This window comes from Pagrus pagrus (assembly GCF_965226575.1).
Source record: "Pagrus pagrus genome assembly, chromosome: 12".
In the NCBI taxonomy this organism is placed as follows: Eukaryota; Metazoa; Chordata; class Actinopteri; order Spariformes; family Sparidae; genus Pagrus; species Pagrus pagrus.
In genome coordinates, this window is record NC_140196.1 from 18875586 (window position 1) to 18895642 (window position 20057).

The 20057-nt window shown below is 39.5% G+C and overlaps 2 protein-coding genes across 3 annotated transcripts; both read left to right on the forward strand.

The window, feature by feature from the left end:
* The first annotated feature begins 5926 nt into the window (after positions 1–5926).
* Positions 5927–14605, forward strand: LOC311266767 (ceramide synthase 2-like). Of its 2 annotated transcripts, none has more exons than XM_084369299.1 (11): positions 5927–6047; positions 6701–6871; positions 7938–8055; positions 9491–9609; positions 9743–9800; positions 9965–10015; positions 10994–11086; positions 11368–11496; positions 12261–12370; positions 12498–12651; positions 12788–14605. In XM_084369299.1, the coding sequence occupies exons 2-11, from the start codon at positions 6705–6707 to the stop codon at positions 13001–13003; spliced, it is 1215 nt and encodes a 404-aa protein (XP_084225425.1). In that variant the 5' UTR covers positions 5927–6047; positions 6701–6704; the 3' UTR covers positions 13004–14605. The 2 variants fall into 2 exon arrangements, with proteins under 2 accessions (XP_084225425.1, XP_084225426.1); XM_084369300.1 differs by having other exon boundaries at positions 6704–6871.
* A 991-nt stretch (positions 14606–15596) lies between these two features.
* On the forward strand, positions 15597–19227 carry LOC311266253 (ubiquitin-ribosomal protein eL40 fusion protein-like). The gene is made up of 6 exons (XM_084368538.1): positions 15597–15796; positions 16595–16843; positions 17135–17264; positions 18494–18580; positions 18662–18764; positions 19056–19227. Exons 3-6 carry the CDS (start codon positions 17162–17164, stop codon positions 19147–19149), a joined length of 387 nt encoding a protein of 128 aa, XP_084224664.1. The 5' UTR covers positions 15597–15796; positions 16595–16843; positions 17135–17161; the 3' UTR covers positions 19150–19227.
* Positions 19228–20057: the final 830 nt, after the last annotated feature.

The window sequence follows — 20057 nt, forward strand, 5'->3', positions numbered from 1 at the left end:
CATGGTCACCAATCTCCTCTGATAAATTGCCTCCAGTGAAGTCACTCAGCTAAGTTGCATTGTGGGTAATGTAGGCTTCATATCTTCTATATGTTCTGCTGTATCATTTTGATCATTTGCTTTAAACTGTCCTTGATGAGTTCAACAGTCTTATAGAAGTGCCGCGGACTGTTTTTTTTTTAAAAAAAACCTGGCGCCTACATTATCCTTAGAAGAAGCTCAGCCTTAGAAGAACTAGGAAAACTACTCTCTCCCTACATTTCTTCTGAGCTAATTATTCTGGGTGATCTGAATTTAGACTGGTTGTCTCCCTGTTCATCTAAGCTTAAAGAGTTATGCCTTGAATTAAATCTGTCTCAGCTGATCTCCTACCCCACTAGGCCTAATAATAAGGACAACTCTAAATCCACACTGATTGACCTTATTCTGACCAACAGGCCACAGAAATATCCATACAGTGGCGTTCTCGCTCAGGATATCAGTGACCACTGTCCTATAGCCTGTGTCAGAGTGACCAAAGGTCAGATTCCCAGGGGACGCACCATCAGAAAGCGCAACTTTAAAAACTTCAATGAGCAGGCATTTATAAATGACTTGTCTCATGCAGACCTAGAAAGGACTAACTTAATTCCCGACTCTGAGCTGGCTTTTGAATATTTTTTGAGTGTTTTTAGCTCCCTCATAGATAAACATGCCCCGTACAAGAAATTCCGCATAAAAATTGTTCCAATCCCTGGTTCTCTGCTGACCTTTCTGAAGCTATCCATGCCAGAGATCTTGCCTGGTCAAAGGCCAGACTCTCTAACAGCCCATCTGATTGGTTGCTTTTCAGAAAGCTGCGCAACAAATGCATCAGCTCAATCAGAAGGGCTAAATCCACTTTTTATTTATCCTCTCTTGCTACTAGCCAAGGTGATGCTGCCAAATTTTGGAAAACCATAAAATCTCTAAATTCCACACCCAACTCTTCGCTCCCCACACAAATAATTTGTGGTAACACCTGTATTTCGAACAAATCAGATATGTGTGATGCTTTTAATCACCATTTCATAGCCTCTAGTCACTTGTTTGATAACAACATTGTCCCAGCTGCTCCTGACCTAGCATTTATAACTGCATCCAATCCACCAGCAGTCTTTACAATGAGACCGATAAACCAAGCTGAGGTAATGAAAGCACTCCTTCACCTTGACCTCAAGAAATCCAAAGGTGAAGATGACCTGGACCCATATCTCCTGCACCTGAGTGCCCGCTTAATTGCTGCACCGCTCACACACATCTTTAATATGACATTTTCATCTGGTAAAATCCCTGCTGTGTGGAAGGCTGCACAGGTTGTACCATTATTCAAGGGTGGTATTGCTAAAGCCTTAGATAATTATCGACCAATCTCAAAGCTCTGCTGCTTAGCCAAAATTTTAGAATCCCTTGTAAACTCTCAACTGCGGTCCTTTTTGGATTCAAACAGCATCCTTCAACCAGAACAGTCAGGTTTCAGACCGGGTCACAGCACTACCACAGCTACAACACTAGTCATTAACAACATCATTAACGGGTTAGACTCTCACCAGCACTGTGCAGCTCTCTTCATTGACTTGTCAAAAGCCTTTGACACTGTAGACCATAACACCCTATTACACAAACTCTCATCCATCGGCCTTGATAGCCTCTCTCTCAACTGGTTCTCCAACTATCTCACTGGGAGAACGCAAGCAGTTACTGCAGATGGATTTAGATCCAATTCACTTTCATTACACAAGGGTGTTCCGCAAGGCTCCATTCTTGGTCCCCTTCTATTTTCTCTTTATGTTAATAATATTGTTACCCCCTCCCCAGCCTGCAATGTCCATTTTTACGCAGACGATACTATTTTATATAGCATTGCTCCTACTCTCAACTCAGCTGTTGATAATCTACAATCTGCCTTCAACCATTTCCAGTCGTCTCTTGTAGCTCATAAACTTGTACTAAATTCTAGCAAAACTAAATGTATGTTGTTCACAAGGTCCCACGGAAACATCCCCCCCCTCAGTATTCACACATTAGATGGTCAACTTATTGAAACCGTCAACACCTACAAATACTTGGGCACCTGGCTGGACTTCAAGCTTTCCTTTCGTACCCATGTAGATCACCTCATCAACAAACTTAGGCCTAGAATTGGTTTCCTATATCGAAACAAGTCCTGCTTCTCATCACAGAGTAAGAAGATTCTTGTTCATGCCTCTGTAATGTCTGTTCTTGATTTCAATGATGTAATATATATGCATGCCTCAGCCACAACATTGAAACCCCTGGACGCTATCTTCCATAGTGCCCTAAGCTTCATCACCAGGGACCCATATTCAACACACCACTGCACTTTTTATAGCAAGGTGGGCTGGCCATCTCTCACCACTCGCAGAGAACAGCACTGTTTATTATTCATCTATAAAGCACTACTCGGAACGCTTCCCCCATATTTAACTTCACTTTTACATTCTCGCTCTACAGGTCTCCCTACCCGCTCCCAGTCCCAAATCCGTCTACACCTCCCTTATACAAACTCAGAATTAGGAAAAACTGCCTTCTCCTTCTATGGCCCACACCGATGGAACAAATTACAAAACTCACTGAAACTCGATAGACTCATCTCATTTGAGGCTTTCAAAAATCTACTTCTCACCACAGTACTGGGGGCTCAGACTCAGACGTGTACTTGCTTCATTTAATGTTTTTTACTACTCCTGTTTTTATTACTGTACTTTTGCTTTTTAACTTTTTTTACTTTGTACTTTTACTGTGTTGTATTGATGTTTTGTGATTTCTGTGTGCTACAGGGCATCCTTGAAAAAGAGAGCTCGCTCTCAATGGATCTACCCTGTCAAAATAAAGGTTAAATAAAAAAAATCCAATTTAGCCACTGAGTGACATCACTGGAGGCAGTTTCCTCTGGAGCCACAAAAGGCTGTATATAACTTTTTTCATACATGCAGTACTACTCCCCCAGACCTGTAAACACACTGTAATGTGTAAAATTGGTTGGGTTACCCTTTAACAACCTAAGCTAGTGCATTACAATCTGGCTGGACTGCTAAGAGCTTTCAACACTTTGTGCACTTACATGCTACATGGAACACAGAAACCTTAATTATAATGTTAAAGTTGTTTTCCACTGGCAGTAAGAAGGGCAAGTTATTTGTGGTGATAAAGCACAAACAGTGCACAGCCAGACTTTGGTAACTAGACTATAGCAGCTCTCTACAGTCTATCAGACTCCAACAGATGGTTGGAAGCACAGTGTAACACCCCCATCTCATTAGTCCGACAATTAACAGGACAGATTTTGCTTCAGTGGATTCTGACAATTCCCTTCCTTGATAAAACAACAAAGGCACTCAGTTCCCATCACCCTCTCACATACTGTATACACACACATGCACACACACGTACCCACACGTGCACGTGCACACAGATATGGAAATAAGGCTGGATCAAAGAAAAACATGCCCCCTGGCTTCACGTGCATGGCAGAAATTGTTCTGTGCTACCATGTGTGACACTTCCAACATGGAGGGTGTAAAAGTAATCCTACTCCAAATCTTAGTAGTTGTATATTGTTAATCAAATTTTACAAGACATGAAAAAGACTTTTGCACCATACTTTTTTATAAAAAGTCTGTTTCTGTGATGGCTGGTGTGGGAGGCTCAGCTGATTTGATAAGCTCTCTCATATTTCATGTGCTGAAACAAGACCTCTGTGTCTCTGCCTCAGTTCACGAACATACAGACGAGGCAGGTGCACACAGTATGCAAATACCCTTCTGAATGTGCACAGGCTAATTTTCTGGTAATGTGACTCCATCCCACACAGAAACACACTGGTACACACAACCCACCACACACAAACACAACACACACAAATACAAACAGAAGTTTAAAAAAAGCCCACACACACATGCAAATCATGTTTGTCTGGTGTAAAACGTACACAAACTCTCTCTACCAGCACACACACACTTCATCACACAGTTTACATATATACAACTCAATGATTCGCCGACGCTCAAGACATAACACAGCTGTGATCCTGACTGATGTGCATGACAAAAAGAAGAGTCCATCTGCATGATAGTAGTGATGTTATCAGCAAACGACCTGCTTATCTCCCCCTGTCACAATACCATCATCTGAGTGTCAGCTGAGGAGGAGGATGGTGTGAGGACCACAGTGTGTCTGTGATGACATGACTTGAGAATAACTGTGTACCTCACTGTGTGTGTGTGTGTGTGTGTGTGTGTGTGTGTGTGTGTGTGTGTGTGTGTGTGTGTGTGTTTAAAGGGGGTGTGTGCCACTAGAGTTTGTATTAAGCAGTCAGACACAGGAGTGTTTACCTTCAAACTCTGAAGTCCTGGAAGTGTCCGGGATAGTTGCTCTGGGTGTCATGAGCTTTTGTAGACAGTGGTAACCAAGGAGAAGTGTGTCATGAGTACAACCTACAATGGAGTAAAATAAATGTAATAAGATATACTATTCAGAGAATAAGCACATAGAGAGCAAATAGCCTTCAACCTCTAGAAGAAGATGAGGAAATGTAATGAGATATAGGAGTTTTTGTAATGGTTTAGCTTCAACCCCAGGCTGTGCCACTGTATATTCTTTTAAATGTAATAACATAAGAGCCCAGCACGGGCTGTGTTTAGTCAACCATTTTTCTTTAAGTATTGCTGCACATCATGTCCACTTAAAAGCGCATCAGAATAGAAAGATCTTCATTGACTTATTTTTTATGCTTAAACATACTAAATAAACAAACTCTTCATCTTCATAACTAAATAAACAAACTGACCTTAAAGGACAACACAATTTCGTACTGTTTTACTTTGTTTATATTTGGCGGACCCTGCCACCTTTCTAGCTTCAAACAGTGTCCTTGGGGACCTTATTTTCCTCTGAGAACAGCTTGTTTATTCAGTTATGGGAAAAAGAAAGAATTCTAGTTTGTATTATTACCTCATTATTATTGTAAATATTACAATTCTGAGTTTGACTTTCTTCCCCAAAACTACACATTTAAGTTTAAAGATGTACATTGACTGAAAGGCTGAAAGTAGGCTAGCTTTTACGGGTTAATGCTACATGCTTGACAGGGGGTCATACAATCAGTGTCAGTTGGCCGACACAGAAGTTTGCTAAGCTTAGCTAGCATTAGCCACATGCTACAGCCCAAACAAGACCAAGCGAGGCTGCAGCAGCAAAACTCCACTGTGGCTTTAAAATTGCACGGTTTTGAACATTTCATTGGTAAAAGGAGGAATATGTTACTTCCTCTTTCAAAAGGGACACTTGAAGATGAGAACAAGCTGTTACACTAACTGTTTTGGTTTTACATCAGCTAGCCAACTTAAGAGACCTGATGATATACAGTGAAACAAAATATGTTAACTTGATATATTCATGTTTAGAGTTAGTTACAGGGCTAATATAACGCCAGTTTCAGCCCAGACTGTTTCAGCTGTTGTAATTACACACTATAAACTGTACAGACTCTTCCTATAGCCCAGTGTCTCCTTTGTTAACCCTGCTGAGTTAATGGGTTATGAAGAGGAGACGCCCCAGGTGTTTCATTAGCCGCTCACCGTCAAGTTACATCAAACTGCTAGCAAAAGACAGGAAGAACCGGAAGTTTTCAGAATAAAGGTACGTTTATTAGCAATTATTGTAGATTGTTGTGCATTATTGTGGAACAACGTCGGTTAAAGTTGATTACAGCGAATATTTTTTAGAAGCTGGCAGATATACTGCTGGTTTAATATCTATTTCATGAATTAATACACCATTATTTTGACATTAGTAGCCTCAGCTCGTCGTCATCCGGTCTAACTTGACAGCTGAGCCGTGACGACTCAACGGCTCTTCTCCTCTGCGCGAGTCTTTGGGATACAGCGGCACCGAGGCGCATCGCCCGCCGGAGTCAGGCCGACACACACAGTTACAGTTTAAGGTGGATTTTATTCTTCTGACCTCAGGACTGACCCGTTTCATCATTTCTACAGAGCTGCTGCCAGGTGAGTGTCCGTCCGGCAGCACGTTTCTTTCAACAGTTTAACTACAACTTGGTGTGTTTCTCCGTGGAGATGGATACACTTCACTGCTGTTTGTTTTGAGGCTGGTTTTCGACAGATATATAATATTTGCGTCTTCCTGTGTGGACTTGTACAGTGTGTTTGCGGTACTCTATAGTTACAGTGTTTATCTATAATCTATCTTTTTGTTTCGGAACTTTCTGAACTACATTTATGAATGATTTTACACACAGACTGGTTAATATTCCTAAATTGTGTGATGTTAAACTTAATGTATTGCTTATACTTTCGCTGTTACTTTGTAATAGTGGGCCTATTCCTGTTCTGATGGTATTGTTGTGGTTGAGGAAGAGACAGATACCAGAAGTATTACACCATATTGCTCATGATAGCTTTCAGGATGTTTATCATACACAAGCACAGTATTCCTCTTTTTATTTCTCCATCATGTGACATGCCACCCTTCCTACCCCTGCCAGTAAACAATACACATGATCATAATAAGTGATTCAGAGGTACTCTCCTCAATGCTTACTTGACTGGTACAGTACAAGAACAACACATTTAACTATATGGAGACCTCTGTTATAAATAATCATCTTCACCATGTTTAGTGTTTTTCTTCACACCCACAGCAGAATGGACCTGCTGCCTGACGTATGGAGGCAGGACTACTGGCTTCCTCCAGGTGTGACCTGGACAGACATGGAACAGCTGGCAGACTCTGACCGACCCCTACCCCAGGACCTTCTCATAGCTCTGCCCCTCGCACTGGGATTTGTGGCCCTGCGCTGTGCGTTTGAGAGGTAAAACACACCTGCTCTCTTTGTTCCTGTCCATGTGTTTGGGTGGGATTGTAGGTCATACAGGTGGGGCCTATGTTGGCTGTGTGGCTTTGACAAAAAACACTTGTCACGCCTGATCTGAATTAATATCCTACGTTCCTAGTTTAACAAACAATGAGCTGACGTTTCTATCACAATAGAAAAAATTAATGTCATTGGATTTTTTAATGAAAGTTTTTGGGGTTTTTTTGATGTGAAGATTTTCAGTTTGAAACTCTATTTCCAAAGTCCAATCAAACACATAGAGGTGAGCTTGAAAACATCCCTAAAAGAGAAACTGTAGGTAGAAAAGACAGAATGGATGTTGCAGGGAGCTTGTTATGAGTGCAAACAAGCCTCATAGGCACTTTTTCTCTCTCACTCTCTCTCTCTCTCTCTCTCTCTCTCACAAACACACACACACAGATACACTCAGGGTTTTTCATTGGTTGATTATGTCTCCAGTGAGTTCACTGTTGTAACATCCAGGTGTGAACAGTTAGTGGAATCAAATGGCTCCTTAGTTAAAATTATGTCACTCTGCTATGTTTTTCTGATGTCATCTGTTATCTCATCTTTATTACAATAGTTATATATTTATAGTTATATATATATAGTTTATAGTTATTTATATTTATATTGGTTTTTCAATCACACAACATTTTTGCAGCCTGTTTTGAGCAAGTTAACGTATATTTTTCTTGATATTTTTACACATATGTATCCTGTTTCTACTTTGCTGTAAAGCTAAATTTCCCTCCTGTGAATCAACAAAATGTTATCTTATCCCACATACAAATGTGTTAAGCTTAGTGGTAAGCCTACATGTCCACACACACACTGCTCAGTTATCTGTTGTAACAGCTACATTGTTATACAATATAGCCTCTACTTATCCCAGTTCTTAAGTGTTTGCTTTTGACTGACTGTTTAAAGGCATATTATGTACATTACGAATGGCCAAACAACCCCAGGCTGACATCCTGACTGTCTCACAGGAGGTGTTATGATATCATTTGTCTGAGTCTTTTGTCTTCCTTCTCCTCAGGTTTTTTGCCCCACCCATGGGCAGATGTTTGGGGGTGCAGAACAGAGTGCATGTGCGTGCTGCCACCTCCCCGAAGCTGGAGTCTTTTTACACCCAGCAGAGCAGACAGCCGACGCAGGTTGGTCTGAAGGAGGAAGTTGTCTGAGCAAACAGAAAGAGGATCAAGATGAGAGGTTTCAACTTTCACAAATGATCATTTGAAGCACTGATGTCCTCTTGTTAGTTTGGTAATGATGATCTGAGTGAGCTCACAAAGGAACATGAGGGTTGTGATGGTTACACATCCTTGTTCCTGGAAAACTCAGCCTGGGGGAAAACACACCATATTTACAGACGTTACACACTCATTACTCTCTCTCAGCTTTTGGATCAAATGCTACAAGAAGATTATTAATATTTGCTTCCTCTTCCTATGTATAAATAGAAAGAGAAAGAAACAAAGAAAAAATATGATGTAGAATAAAGACTATAATTGATCCCCACATGCCTGTTTGTATAAGACCTGCAGATGATCACCAACACCCGTAGGGCAGAGTTACTATAGTGTCGTAGTGTTTTCACTTTGTGAGTCTGTGTGTGGTTGTCTTTGTCATCTTGGTAAAACGTTGCTCTGGAGTGGGAGCTAATTCAGGTGTTTATATGCCTGTCTGTCTGCGCTAAAATTTTGTCAACGCAAGATACAGTCACGAAGCTTTACAGAAGTGTAGTTGAGATAAAAAAATAAAAACAGAGTTCAAAGATGGGTGTCATCGGACCCATGACTACTTGGTACTCATGTAGTAATTGAGTTACTGAACTGAGAAACTGAGTGGTCACGGATCAGAACATCAACATGTTCAGGGGTGTGCGGCTGGTGTGATCCCATCACAAGATGGTGCTAGTTTTGTTTTTATTTTGCATTTGCATTTCTGTTTTGAATTCAGTGTAGTTTCAGTTAGTTTCCAGAGTGGGTTTGTTCAGTTTAGTTTTAATGTTTAAATATGTTATGTTGTAGTTTATTTGTTATTAGCTGTCACGCCCAGTGTGTAGGATTTTAGGGCAGAAATGTAGTCCAATATTCATAATTCAAAGTTTTATTTTGTGTGTTATCACTTGAAACTGCGAGTCGTTGTGTTTTTGTTAGCTTAGATTGAGCCTGTCGTATCTACAGAGGGAGCAAGTCCTCTTCCATGGAGTCCGCCATGTTGCACCACCATGTTTCTTCAGTAGCCCAGAATGTTTTTTGTGTTTTTAGTAGCCACTGTATTACAATAAAAACACAATGCTCAGTGAAGGCAGTTGAGGCTTGCCTACATTTTTTCCTGAAGTCCTTGAGCTTTAGTGAACCTTGCAGTGAACCTTGCAACCTTACTTCACTTATTCAGCTTCCACTTTTTTGCTACAACAATAGTTTGGGAGTAACTTAACACCACTGTCCATTTAGTGGAAAGATTAACATTCACTGCCTCTTATCTCTTTCTCCCTTCTGTCATTTCCTCCTTTCAGCCTGTTACATTACAGTATAATAATTACGCTCCATTTTATCAATTTCTCTCCATCCATTTTTGTTTCAGAGTGAAATAGTTAGTTTGATGTCGCTGTGTGGCAAAACCCAGAGGCAGATCGAGACCTGGTTCAGGCTTCGCAGGAACCAAGACCGGCCCTGTCAAACCAAGAAGTTTGCTGAGGCTGCGTAAGTACTTTCTCCCTCCTCTGCCCGTCCATTGTTCAGTTTTCACATGACTTCCCTCAAGAACACTTTCTTCACAACCCACTGCAAAAACTCACTGTTCAAAATGTCTGATCTCAGTTGTTTTATTTTCCAGGTGGAGGTTCTTTTTCTACTTCACAGCCTTCATTGCAGGATTGGCCTGCTTGTTTGATGTGAGTTTCCAGAAAGTTTATAGAACTAACATAGTAAAAAGAAAAGCACTACTATTGTTGCTAAAACATATTTCTGTCAGTGAAAATAATCCAATAATTACTGTAGTTAAGTATGTTGTGCATTTCTACAGCTTTAGTCTTAACATATGATCTTTTCTCTACAGAGACCTTGGTTCTGGGACCGCAGCGAATGTTGGAGGAAATATCCAGTTCAGGTGTGTGTGTGTCTTCTTTCACTTTTACTTTTGTCATCACTGTCTTGATGATAGAAAAGCCTTGATTTATGTGGATTCTGTTACATATGTTCAGTTTCACTGAACTGACTGAAATCTGAGTTGGAAGGAAAAAGATGGAAACTGTTTTTATATTTAAATCCACCTGTTTCTGCATTTAGAGCAACTATGCCCTCACAAAATATTTGTAAAGCTAAAACTTCATTTTAGGGCTGGATGTAATGTTCTTTATTCAATATCAACAAATCTGTAGGTTATTGTCTGATGAACACTGAACTCCAAAGACATTAATTTTCTTTATAAAGATCAACAATGATGTCGTGATAGCAGAGGATGGTTTCGATCCATCGACCTCTGGGTTATGGGCCCAGCACGCTTCCGCTGCGCCACTCTGCTACATTGTCTGTGAAACTGCTGATGTTTTGTTTTCATCCTCTACTGGCGGAGATGGTAGTCTGTGTGAAATACAATATCAGGGAATCTGATGCTCTTCATTGCAGCCTACACTGCAGACTAATTGTTTGGTCCATCAAACATCATAGAAAAGTGAAAATTCCTCTTGCAGTCTTACAAAGCCCAAGGTCTCCATATGTCTTGTTTTGTCTAACCCTAAAGTCATTCAGTCACAAAAGACGTGAGTTCAGACAGAGGGGGAACACAGAGCTGCAGCACTGGACAGTATGAGAAAACTGATTCATTGAGCATTATAGTATGTAAACCTATTCTAGTAGTAACACAAAATAAAATTATGCATCTAAAAATGAACATAATATGTCTTCTTTGTTTGATGTACAACAGCTACAAACTTGAATTCCTGATCGTTAAAATCATGACATTTTTCCAGCTGGTTCTCTGCTGTGAACCGGTGTTAACTGATGTGGCTCCATTTCAGTGCCAACCAAATGTCCAGGTGTTTATGAATCACTTTACTTAACCTTTGAATAATGTTTGCATCCACAGCCCATGGAGAGAGCTCATTACTGGTACTACATGCTAGAGTTGGGCTTTTACGGCTCTCTGCTCCTCCGGATCTCTGTGGACGTCAAGAGGAAGGTGAGGAGCTCAACATTCATTCATTTGTAAAAGAATAATAAACACAACAGATTCAATCCTGAGTTTCTAAACTACTGCACCCTTTAGATAAGGACATAGAGGTTATTAGTCTGCTTCAGCTTGGTCATATTTCATGCTTGATGGCCTGCACTTCTGCTTTAATGAGAAACTTCACTTAACACATGGTTAATAAGTGACTATTGTAGCAGGAATTTAAATTATTTTGTTGACGCATGGTCATTTTGCTTCACTGAGCACTCTGCTTCTGTTTGCTTTGTCAGGATTTTAAAGAACAGGTGATTCACCATTTGGCCACCATCTTCCTGCTCAGTTTCTCCTACTGCGCTAACTACATTCGCATCGGCACCTTGGTGATGCTGCTTCATGACTCCTCTGACATCCTGCTCGAGGTAATCTCACATACTCTAGGATCAATTAGTCCAGTATTATGTCCACAGTGGAATTTTTTAATTTCCTTCACAGCACTTAAAGTACTGGATGTCTTGAAAGATTACACAGCACATTTTGTGTTTCCAACTGTCATAGAAATAAATCTGAGGCTTTTCCTTTAAGTCATTAATGCGTTGGAATTATTTAATCGAGTTTGAAGGCTATGCTTCTTTCATGTTACCACGATGGGACTCAAAAGGACAACTCATACATTAAGAGGCCATTGTCTCTGGGGGCCACACAAGCACATGAGACTTGACAAATATAATTAATCTCTTCAGAGCACGTCCAGATTGGCCTCTTTTCTGCCACGGTGTAGCTCTAACAATGTGAGGCGAACTAACCGTAGAAATGTTGTAAAGTTCAGTCAGATGTTTACTCTGTGCTTGAGGCTGTTCTTAGAAAATCTATGGTGAGATCTCTGTGTGAAATCCTGTGACTGAGTCCGGATAGCTGAATGTGCTTTAGTAGCCCGAGGTGACTGTTGATCACCTGTACAATACAAAAGGACTGTACATGAGAAACAAAGAGTATTTTTAAATGTTGTGCTGGTTTCTTGCACTCAGTAAGACATGTGAGAGGAAATCACAACAGCAAAGACGACAATGATAATTTACAAATGATGCCGATAACATTTTATATACACATTGTTAGGACCGTGTTTATTTTCCCCTGTAGAAGACATGTTTTCCTTTATCTATTCATTTGATTGGCGTCTTTGCAGTCTGCCAAGATGTTCAACTACGGCGCTGGCTGGAGGAGAACGTGTGACACACTGTTCGTTGTGTTTGCTGTAGTCTTCCTCGTGACTCGACTGGTGATTTTCCCCAGCAAGTAAGGCTCACCCTTGAGATGTTTTTCCTTTGGTGCAGATGAAATGTTTCACTACTTAATGCAGCACGGGTAACTCTTGTCAGGAACACCTTTTTCAACATCGCTCCAATTATTTGATCATTTACAGGATCATCCATACCACTCTGGTGCTGTCCATGGAGGTGTTTGAACCTTTTGCCGGCTACTACTTCTTCAACGTGCTGCTGATGGTGCTGCAGGCCCTTCATATCTTCTGGGCTGGTTTGATATTGCGCATGGTTTATAAGTTCCTGAAAGGCAAGGTGAGAATCAGTAGCACAGCTGAAACTAACCACAGGGCATCTAACGTCCTTGCGTAGTAGCTTTCATATTGTTAGTTTTAATATCCAAGCTTAGATTGTCCTACACTTTACACCCTGTATCTGCTTCTGTCTGCAGATGGAAAAGGATGAACGCAGTGAAGAAGAGAGTGAGGTTGAAGAGGAAGAAGACGAGAAAGGCGGAGAGGACGGTGTGGATCAAGGAGATTATTGTTGGGAGAAAAGTAAAGACACCCTGAACTCCAAACTCTCTATGCTGACCAATAGTTGTGTCCTAAATAACTTGACCAATCACAGGGCGTCTGTAGCCGACAGAATGCGGAAAGCTCAATAACGTCTTGATGATTACGTACATTACATAAGGTCTTGAAACTGAGTGATACTGGATGGATGTGATGGATGTTCATTTACCTCTTCCCCGCCACTGTGCTTCACTTCTTCTTCAGAGTGGGATTAGAGAAGTAAAGCATTAGAGTTGAGCCGTTAGTCTTTGTAAAAAACGTATTTAGCAGAGGATAGTTTCGATCTATCGACCTCTGGGTTATGGGCCCAGCACGCTTCCGCTGCGCCACTCTGCTAATCACCCCAGATGGGACTCGAACCCACAATCCCTGGCTTAGGAGGCCAGTGCCTTATCCATTAGGCCACTGGGGCTTCTGAATTTGACAGAAAGCCATTTTCTCCGGCTCATTGTCCAGTGGGGGTCATGATAATGATGCTATTATAAATATCTATGGACAGCGATGGTTGTGTGAAATAAAATCAGGGAATCAGGAAAGTGTTCAGTGCCTGCCTGATGTTTGTTTTTGTTGTAGCCCACACTGCAGACTGTTTACAATGTTTGTCATTCAGCAAGCTCACAAAGCACATGTATGAAAACAATAAAGAGATTATGACTAAAATATTAACTAGGTAGATAATGTAAGACCCAGTAGAGACAGAAGTGTTTTTTAAATTTTGTTAAATAATGAAATTGTTTCACAACATGCAGTAAATATTTAAATGCAGAAAATAAAGACATCATTTTACTTTTCTGTTTGTCTCTTGTGATGATTTAAGACATCGTAATCGTCTTGATCCTCATATGTTGTTCATTGGCTTAGAACGAAACCTGTTAGGGCTTTAACTTTAACAACTTTGTTGTTTATAAAATGAAACTGCAGGTTTAGCATGTTTGTTTTTTCATTGTAATGGGCATTTAGATTAGATCATGCACAACCACAGACTGAAATCAAGCTCTATAACAGGCCTATTCAACTTCTTTTGTCAAAGGCCCAGATCGTAAAAAAGTGAAGTGCTGAGGGGCCAGACTTTTACATCCATTAAAGCTTGTAATGAAATGTTTTAAAACAATGCACAATTGTAAAAGAAAATACAGAAAAGGTTGGTAGGTTATCAGCTTGATTTTTGGTGTATATTCCCTCTGCAAGAAAGCAGAGTCTGTTGTTGGCTCTAAGCTTTTCACCCTGGAGGAGGTGGCAGAGGACAGGATGCTGGCAAAACTGCTGGCAATCATGGACAATCCCTCTCACCCCCTCCACAAAACTCTGGACAAGCTTAAGAGCAGCTTCAGCCACAGACACATTTGAACCCGGTGCCTAAAGGACCGGCACAGGAAATCGGTACTTCCTGGTGCCATCAGACTCAATAACACAAAAACATAGCACTAAAATAATGCGCTTTAAATTGTTATAACTGTAAATACTGCACCTTATCCTCTCACACCTCTTACCTTTTCTGCCTCAGTATTTTATTTTATTTTATTTTATTCTATTTTACTTTACTACCTCTTATTTTATTGTATAGCTACTTAAGCATTTTATTGTATATAGTATTTTATTGTTTCTATATTTGCCCTTGTATTTTGATTGTACTTGTATTTAAATGTACCCGCTGCTATGATAACCCCTGGGATTAATAAATCTATCTATCTATCTATCTATCTATCTATCTATCTATCTATTATTATCTAGTAATTTTTTTTGCTAAGCAACAGACATAACTAATGAATAGGCTAATTAGCCTCATAACAAGCTGATTAAAGGTCCAGAATGAGGTTATTAGAGGCCACATTTGGCTCCCAGGCCTCTAGTTGAATAGGTCTGCTCTACATCTTCTTCTGTACTGCAGCACCACCTGGTGGCTTTGTTCAGAACGACATCAATAGACTTGGTGCTACCCTGAAATTTTTGTTTTACTATCTGTTATAATAGATATGTAACATGTCATATATACTACAATTATTTAATCAACATTAAGAGGTTTTTTTCATTTGAACATTTTATTAGCATAGTTTACAAAGAATCCAGGCAAACCAAACAGTAGCAACTAAAAAACAATTATATCAAACATAAGGCTACATAAGGACATCAAACAAGGAGAATACAAATAAATATATGTACAAGACATAACACAAGATGACAATAAGTAGACAGAGAGATGGGTACATATACATATACAAATCAATGTAGACATCATTTAACAGAGGTTTAAAATGACTCATAAATGACTCAATTAGAATTAATTTATTAACCTAAGTGATTTAAGTAGTGAGTTTAGTTCCAAAAGGAAAAGTGAAAATTTGGGATGTGATCCAGAGAAAATAATTTAAAGAATTTTGCATATACAATGATGAAGCTGATCACAAATTCAACAGTGCTATCATCTGGATTATTATAATAACACATTTAAGGTTAAGAGAGTAGACAAAATTAGCAGGCTCAAAAAAAAGAGACTCTAGGTCTCTCCAGAATGTGGGGGATATTTCAGTCAAAAAAAAAAAAGGTGAGATTGTTTCTATACTTTGTTTACAAAAGATACAGGACATACCAACATCTGTAAACTTAGCAGCAAGACAGCTAACAGGGTATGTTTGCTGCAAATTTGTGATATGTACTTCCTTAGACTTTTGAAAAACTGTTTGAAAAACAGTATCTGAAGTTAAAAGCCAGGCCCTTCTCCAGTGTGCTACACCTGTACTGTTTGTTTGATTACATTGACCTTCACGACATGAATTAAGGTGGAGCTGCACCTGTCAATCAAACACGTGATCACTTTTGCGCACGGCTCCAACCAGTCAACCTGCGGAGTTATCTGGGGTTTTCATGTGCTGGCGTCTTAGTCGAAAGTGAGTTTGATTTTACTATTAGTTATATTTGATGTGAAAAAAACACCACTCTTTATTCACCTAGCTTTTAACATGCTAGCTAAGACAAGCTACATGTCCCGAACCCCTTTCCACCTTGCTAATGATAGTGTTAGCTAACGTCTTGGACTAGCTTGAAGAACCGAAACATGTCCTCAACCCCTTAATTTGTTAATTATAGTTTTTACATCTGCAACATTTTCATTTATTGGTTCATTAAAAAGTATTATGTTAACTGGCGCTAATCGATACTGTGCTAAATACTGAGCACATCAGCGTGTCGCAGCGCTCAACTTGGCCGCAGTGAACTACATTAATCGGCCACACTAAGCTAGCTGTTAGACAGACAGTTCACCGTTTAACTTGAGGTCACCTGTAAGAGATACTTAACGGTAAGTTAACCGTTAGCGTTACCTCCATAATACCTCTCTTCTTGTACTTTTTCGTAGGCTTTTATCTTAAATTACATTTTAGTCCTGTTAAAATTCGTTTATGATTAGCCACCTAGCGGTTAAAAAGATAAATGCATGCGCTTAAGTTAAGTTTCGTTGTAGCGTAGCAACCACAAGGGGGCGCTATGCACCTGTGACAGTTTTCCCGGCTGTGTCGTACAAAACAGTTACATATTGTATTTTAAATTTGTTAATGTGTATAAGGTATGTATGGTTGTCTCTGTGGCGCAATCGGTTAGCGCGTTCGGCTGTTAACCGAAAGGTTGGTGGTTCGAGCCCACCCAGGGACGACAAATATTTATGCTTTTTTTTCTCCATTTTATTACAGTGTTGTTGTTACTACAGTTCTTTTGTTTACGAGAGCAGCCGTCTGACCGTGTCTGATATAAACACATCAGATTGTTCCCGCTAATAAATCTACAACATGCCAGCACCTGCGATCGACTGTTACTGTGCAGATGTGTTGGCTGAGCAGATACAAAAAACTGGATGAGCTTGTTCCCCTTCTTGAAGACAGGACTGGGCTCAACACGTCCCTCTTTTGCCTCCTGCCTCACTGCTGGTGAATGATCTCGATGTAAGTGCAGGTTTTATAACTTACAAAACGATAGTTTTTATTCGTTAAAGTTGGTTTAACTTATGGAGGATGACGTGTTTGGGCTGTATTAGACTGGTTTATTTCACCTTTCACACTGTGTGTACATGTCTTTGCCGAAAATAGTGGCATATAAAAAAATACAGGCAACTGGATGGTTAATTACAAATATGAGGAAGTAACTTGCTTATTAAAATTACAGGAGAAGTCCTAGCAGCATGTTTCAAGAGTTTTCCTCATGTGGGTTTTAGTGTGATTTCTATGTGTTTGTAGTGTCTGTCTTCTTTTTAGTGAACAAGAATGCAGATTTTTGTGAAAACACTGACGGGTAAAACCATCACCCTCGAGGTGGAGCCCAGTGACACTATTGAGAATGTCAAAGCCAAAATCCAAGACAAAGAAGGTACTATTATACTTTGATAATTTGTGCTATAGACCAATAACAAGGTGATGGTGTGTGTTGTTTAATACGTCATTTGATTGATCTCTCATCTCTTCCTATATTCTCACTTTTTCTTTTCTCTGTCCATACATGTGTCATTAAATAGATGACAGAGTAATGTTGCAATTTCAACATTTAAATGAATAAACAATGGTGGAGGAAGTACTCAGATTTTTTTACCTGAGTAAAAGTAGCAATACCACAGTGTAAGAATACAGTGTAAGTCATGCATTTACATAATCTTATGTAATTAAAAGTAATAAGTATTAGCATGAAAAATACTTAAAAGTACCAAAAGTGAAAGTACAGAATGATCCATTTCAAAATATATATTCTATTATTGTATTATAATTATTTATACATTAATGAGTTAGTCACTTTTATGTCGCAGCTTCAAAGGTGGAGCTAATTCTAAGTATTTTATTCTGTATACGTCTGGGTAATGCATTGTAATGTATTAGTTAATCTATATTTTGTATTTATAATCTAAGACTGCAAAGTGACAAGTAAGTAAAGTTATCAAATAAATGTAGTGGAATATTAGTACGTAGCAGGAAATGGACATTCATGCAGTACAAGTACCTCAAAATTAATATTTACGTATAGTAAGTTAAGTTCCACCACTGTGAATAAACAGTATGTAAACAACCCAAAGATGGTGCAGTATTTAAATATATTTTTATATTAAATTTAAACACAACCTGGTACTTTGTGTTGCCTGAGAGGAAACCATTTAACATCAGTGTTGTACGACAACTATCTCTACATATCTCATAGCTCATAAACATTAATTTCAAAACACTTTACCTGATTGTATGTAATGTAATTTATATTCATACACTGCGTCATATTTCTAAGTCCCATCAGTCTGTAATCTGCCTCTTTCTTTATTATAATGCTCATCAAATCATACTCACATGGTCTTTTTAACTTATCACACTAAATAAAAATGTGATTAAGACTGTTATTCTATCCATTTCATGTAAGAGCAGTTGCATAAGATATACATGTAAATGAAGGCAGGGTTAGTTGATATCAGCAGTATTGAATTCGATGTCGATGTCACCCACATCAAAGTCAAACAGGTATGGGTGACGCTCTATCAACTGCAGGGACACAATTTGAATGGCAGCTGTAAAAGATTTTCCACGTCTTGCTACAGCTCACAGTTGTGACTGTTTTGTTTCAAGGTATTCCACCTGATCAGCAGCGTCTCATCTTTGCTGGAAAACAGCTCGAGGATGGACGCACCCTGTCCGACTACAACATCCAGAAGGGTAGGTAAAACTCCCGACCTGCTGAACGATCACTAATGTTTCAAAGTGGAGCCGCTGTCGATTATTTCTGTCCTCCCTCAGAGTCCACCCTCCACCTCGTGCTGCGTCTGAGAGGCGGCATCATCGAGCCCTCTATGAGACTGCTGGCCCAGAAGTTCAACTGCGACAAGATGATCTGCCGCAAGTATGTATACAAACACAGTACACTGTCACATACAGCAGTCACTTCCAGACATCTGGCTGTTGATTTGGATTGCAGATTTATGTAGAATTGTTTTAAGCAGATGCTTAAAGGGCATGTAAACGCACATCGTATCGGATCAATTTATTCAGCAGCCATGTTGGAATCTCTAATCAGAATGATTTCAGTCGTCTTTGAAGAAATTTTGTCCATGTAACCATCGCTATGGACACTTTCTCTGACCAGAATCACTGGATGATGTTGGTTATTTTCAGTTTGCTCCTCTCATGTCAGGTGCTACGCTCGTTTACACCCCCGTGCTGTAAACTGCCGCAAGAGGAAGTGCGGACACAACAGTAACATCAGACCCAAGAAGAAGCTGAAGTAGACAACTGGAATCAATAATCAATATTGTCAATAAGACATTTTGACAACCATGGTTGATCAATAAACAGACGGTTTCTCACTTGCAGTCTCCTGAGAATATTTTCCAGGTTTTTGGACTTGTTCTGTTGATACAGTAGCTACATGTGACCAAAACATTCCAGCCAAACTGTAGTCGAGTTTAAACATGATTATTGTCTTTCACATTATAAAACCAGAATCGTAGATGGTAGAGGATGGTGTCCATGGGCTGTATTGATTTTAAAGATGATTTAGAATTATTAATCAATACTTTTTGTCCCTTGATGTGATGACAGGGTCACTGTCAGCTGTGTCAGAGAAGTTAATGGGATCTCAAACAGTTAAAAAAACAGACAATTCAAACTTTGACGTCTTATTTTTCAAAACATCTACAACTTTTTTAAAAATGTCATTTTTTTCCTCTTCTTTATTTGGAGGAAAGCTGAGAGCAACGAGCATTAAAAATCTGCAACGGATGAACAGCATGACCTTCCACCATTAAATTATTTTTTTAACAGTGTATATCCTTTAAGGTTTTCCAGTAACTATTTACAATAAAGGGGGGTGTATAGTCATAAAGATGCTCATTAACATATTAGGAGACAATCCAGCAAGTTTTGAAACAAAAAATTGGGTCAGAGACAAAGCAGGCGTTCTTTTGCAGGAATGTCATGTTCGCATTTAAGCAGTTACTCAAGCTGCCTAATAAAACCCAGAGATGTGGACTGGAGTCACTGTGACATGGACTCAAATCAACTCAAGTACGTGTTGCCGACCATGTTATCACCGTCTTGTGGCTGCTGTGGGTGTATACATGTTTGTCTATATACTGTATGTATTTATGTTTACAGCCTATAAGACAGTATACGTGTCCTACGATGGAAATTACAT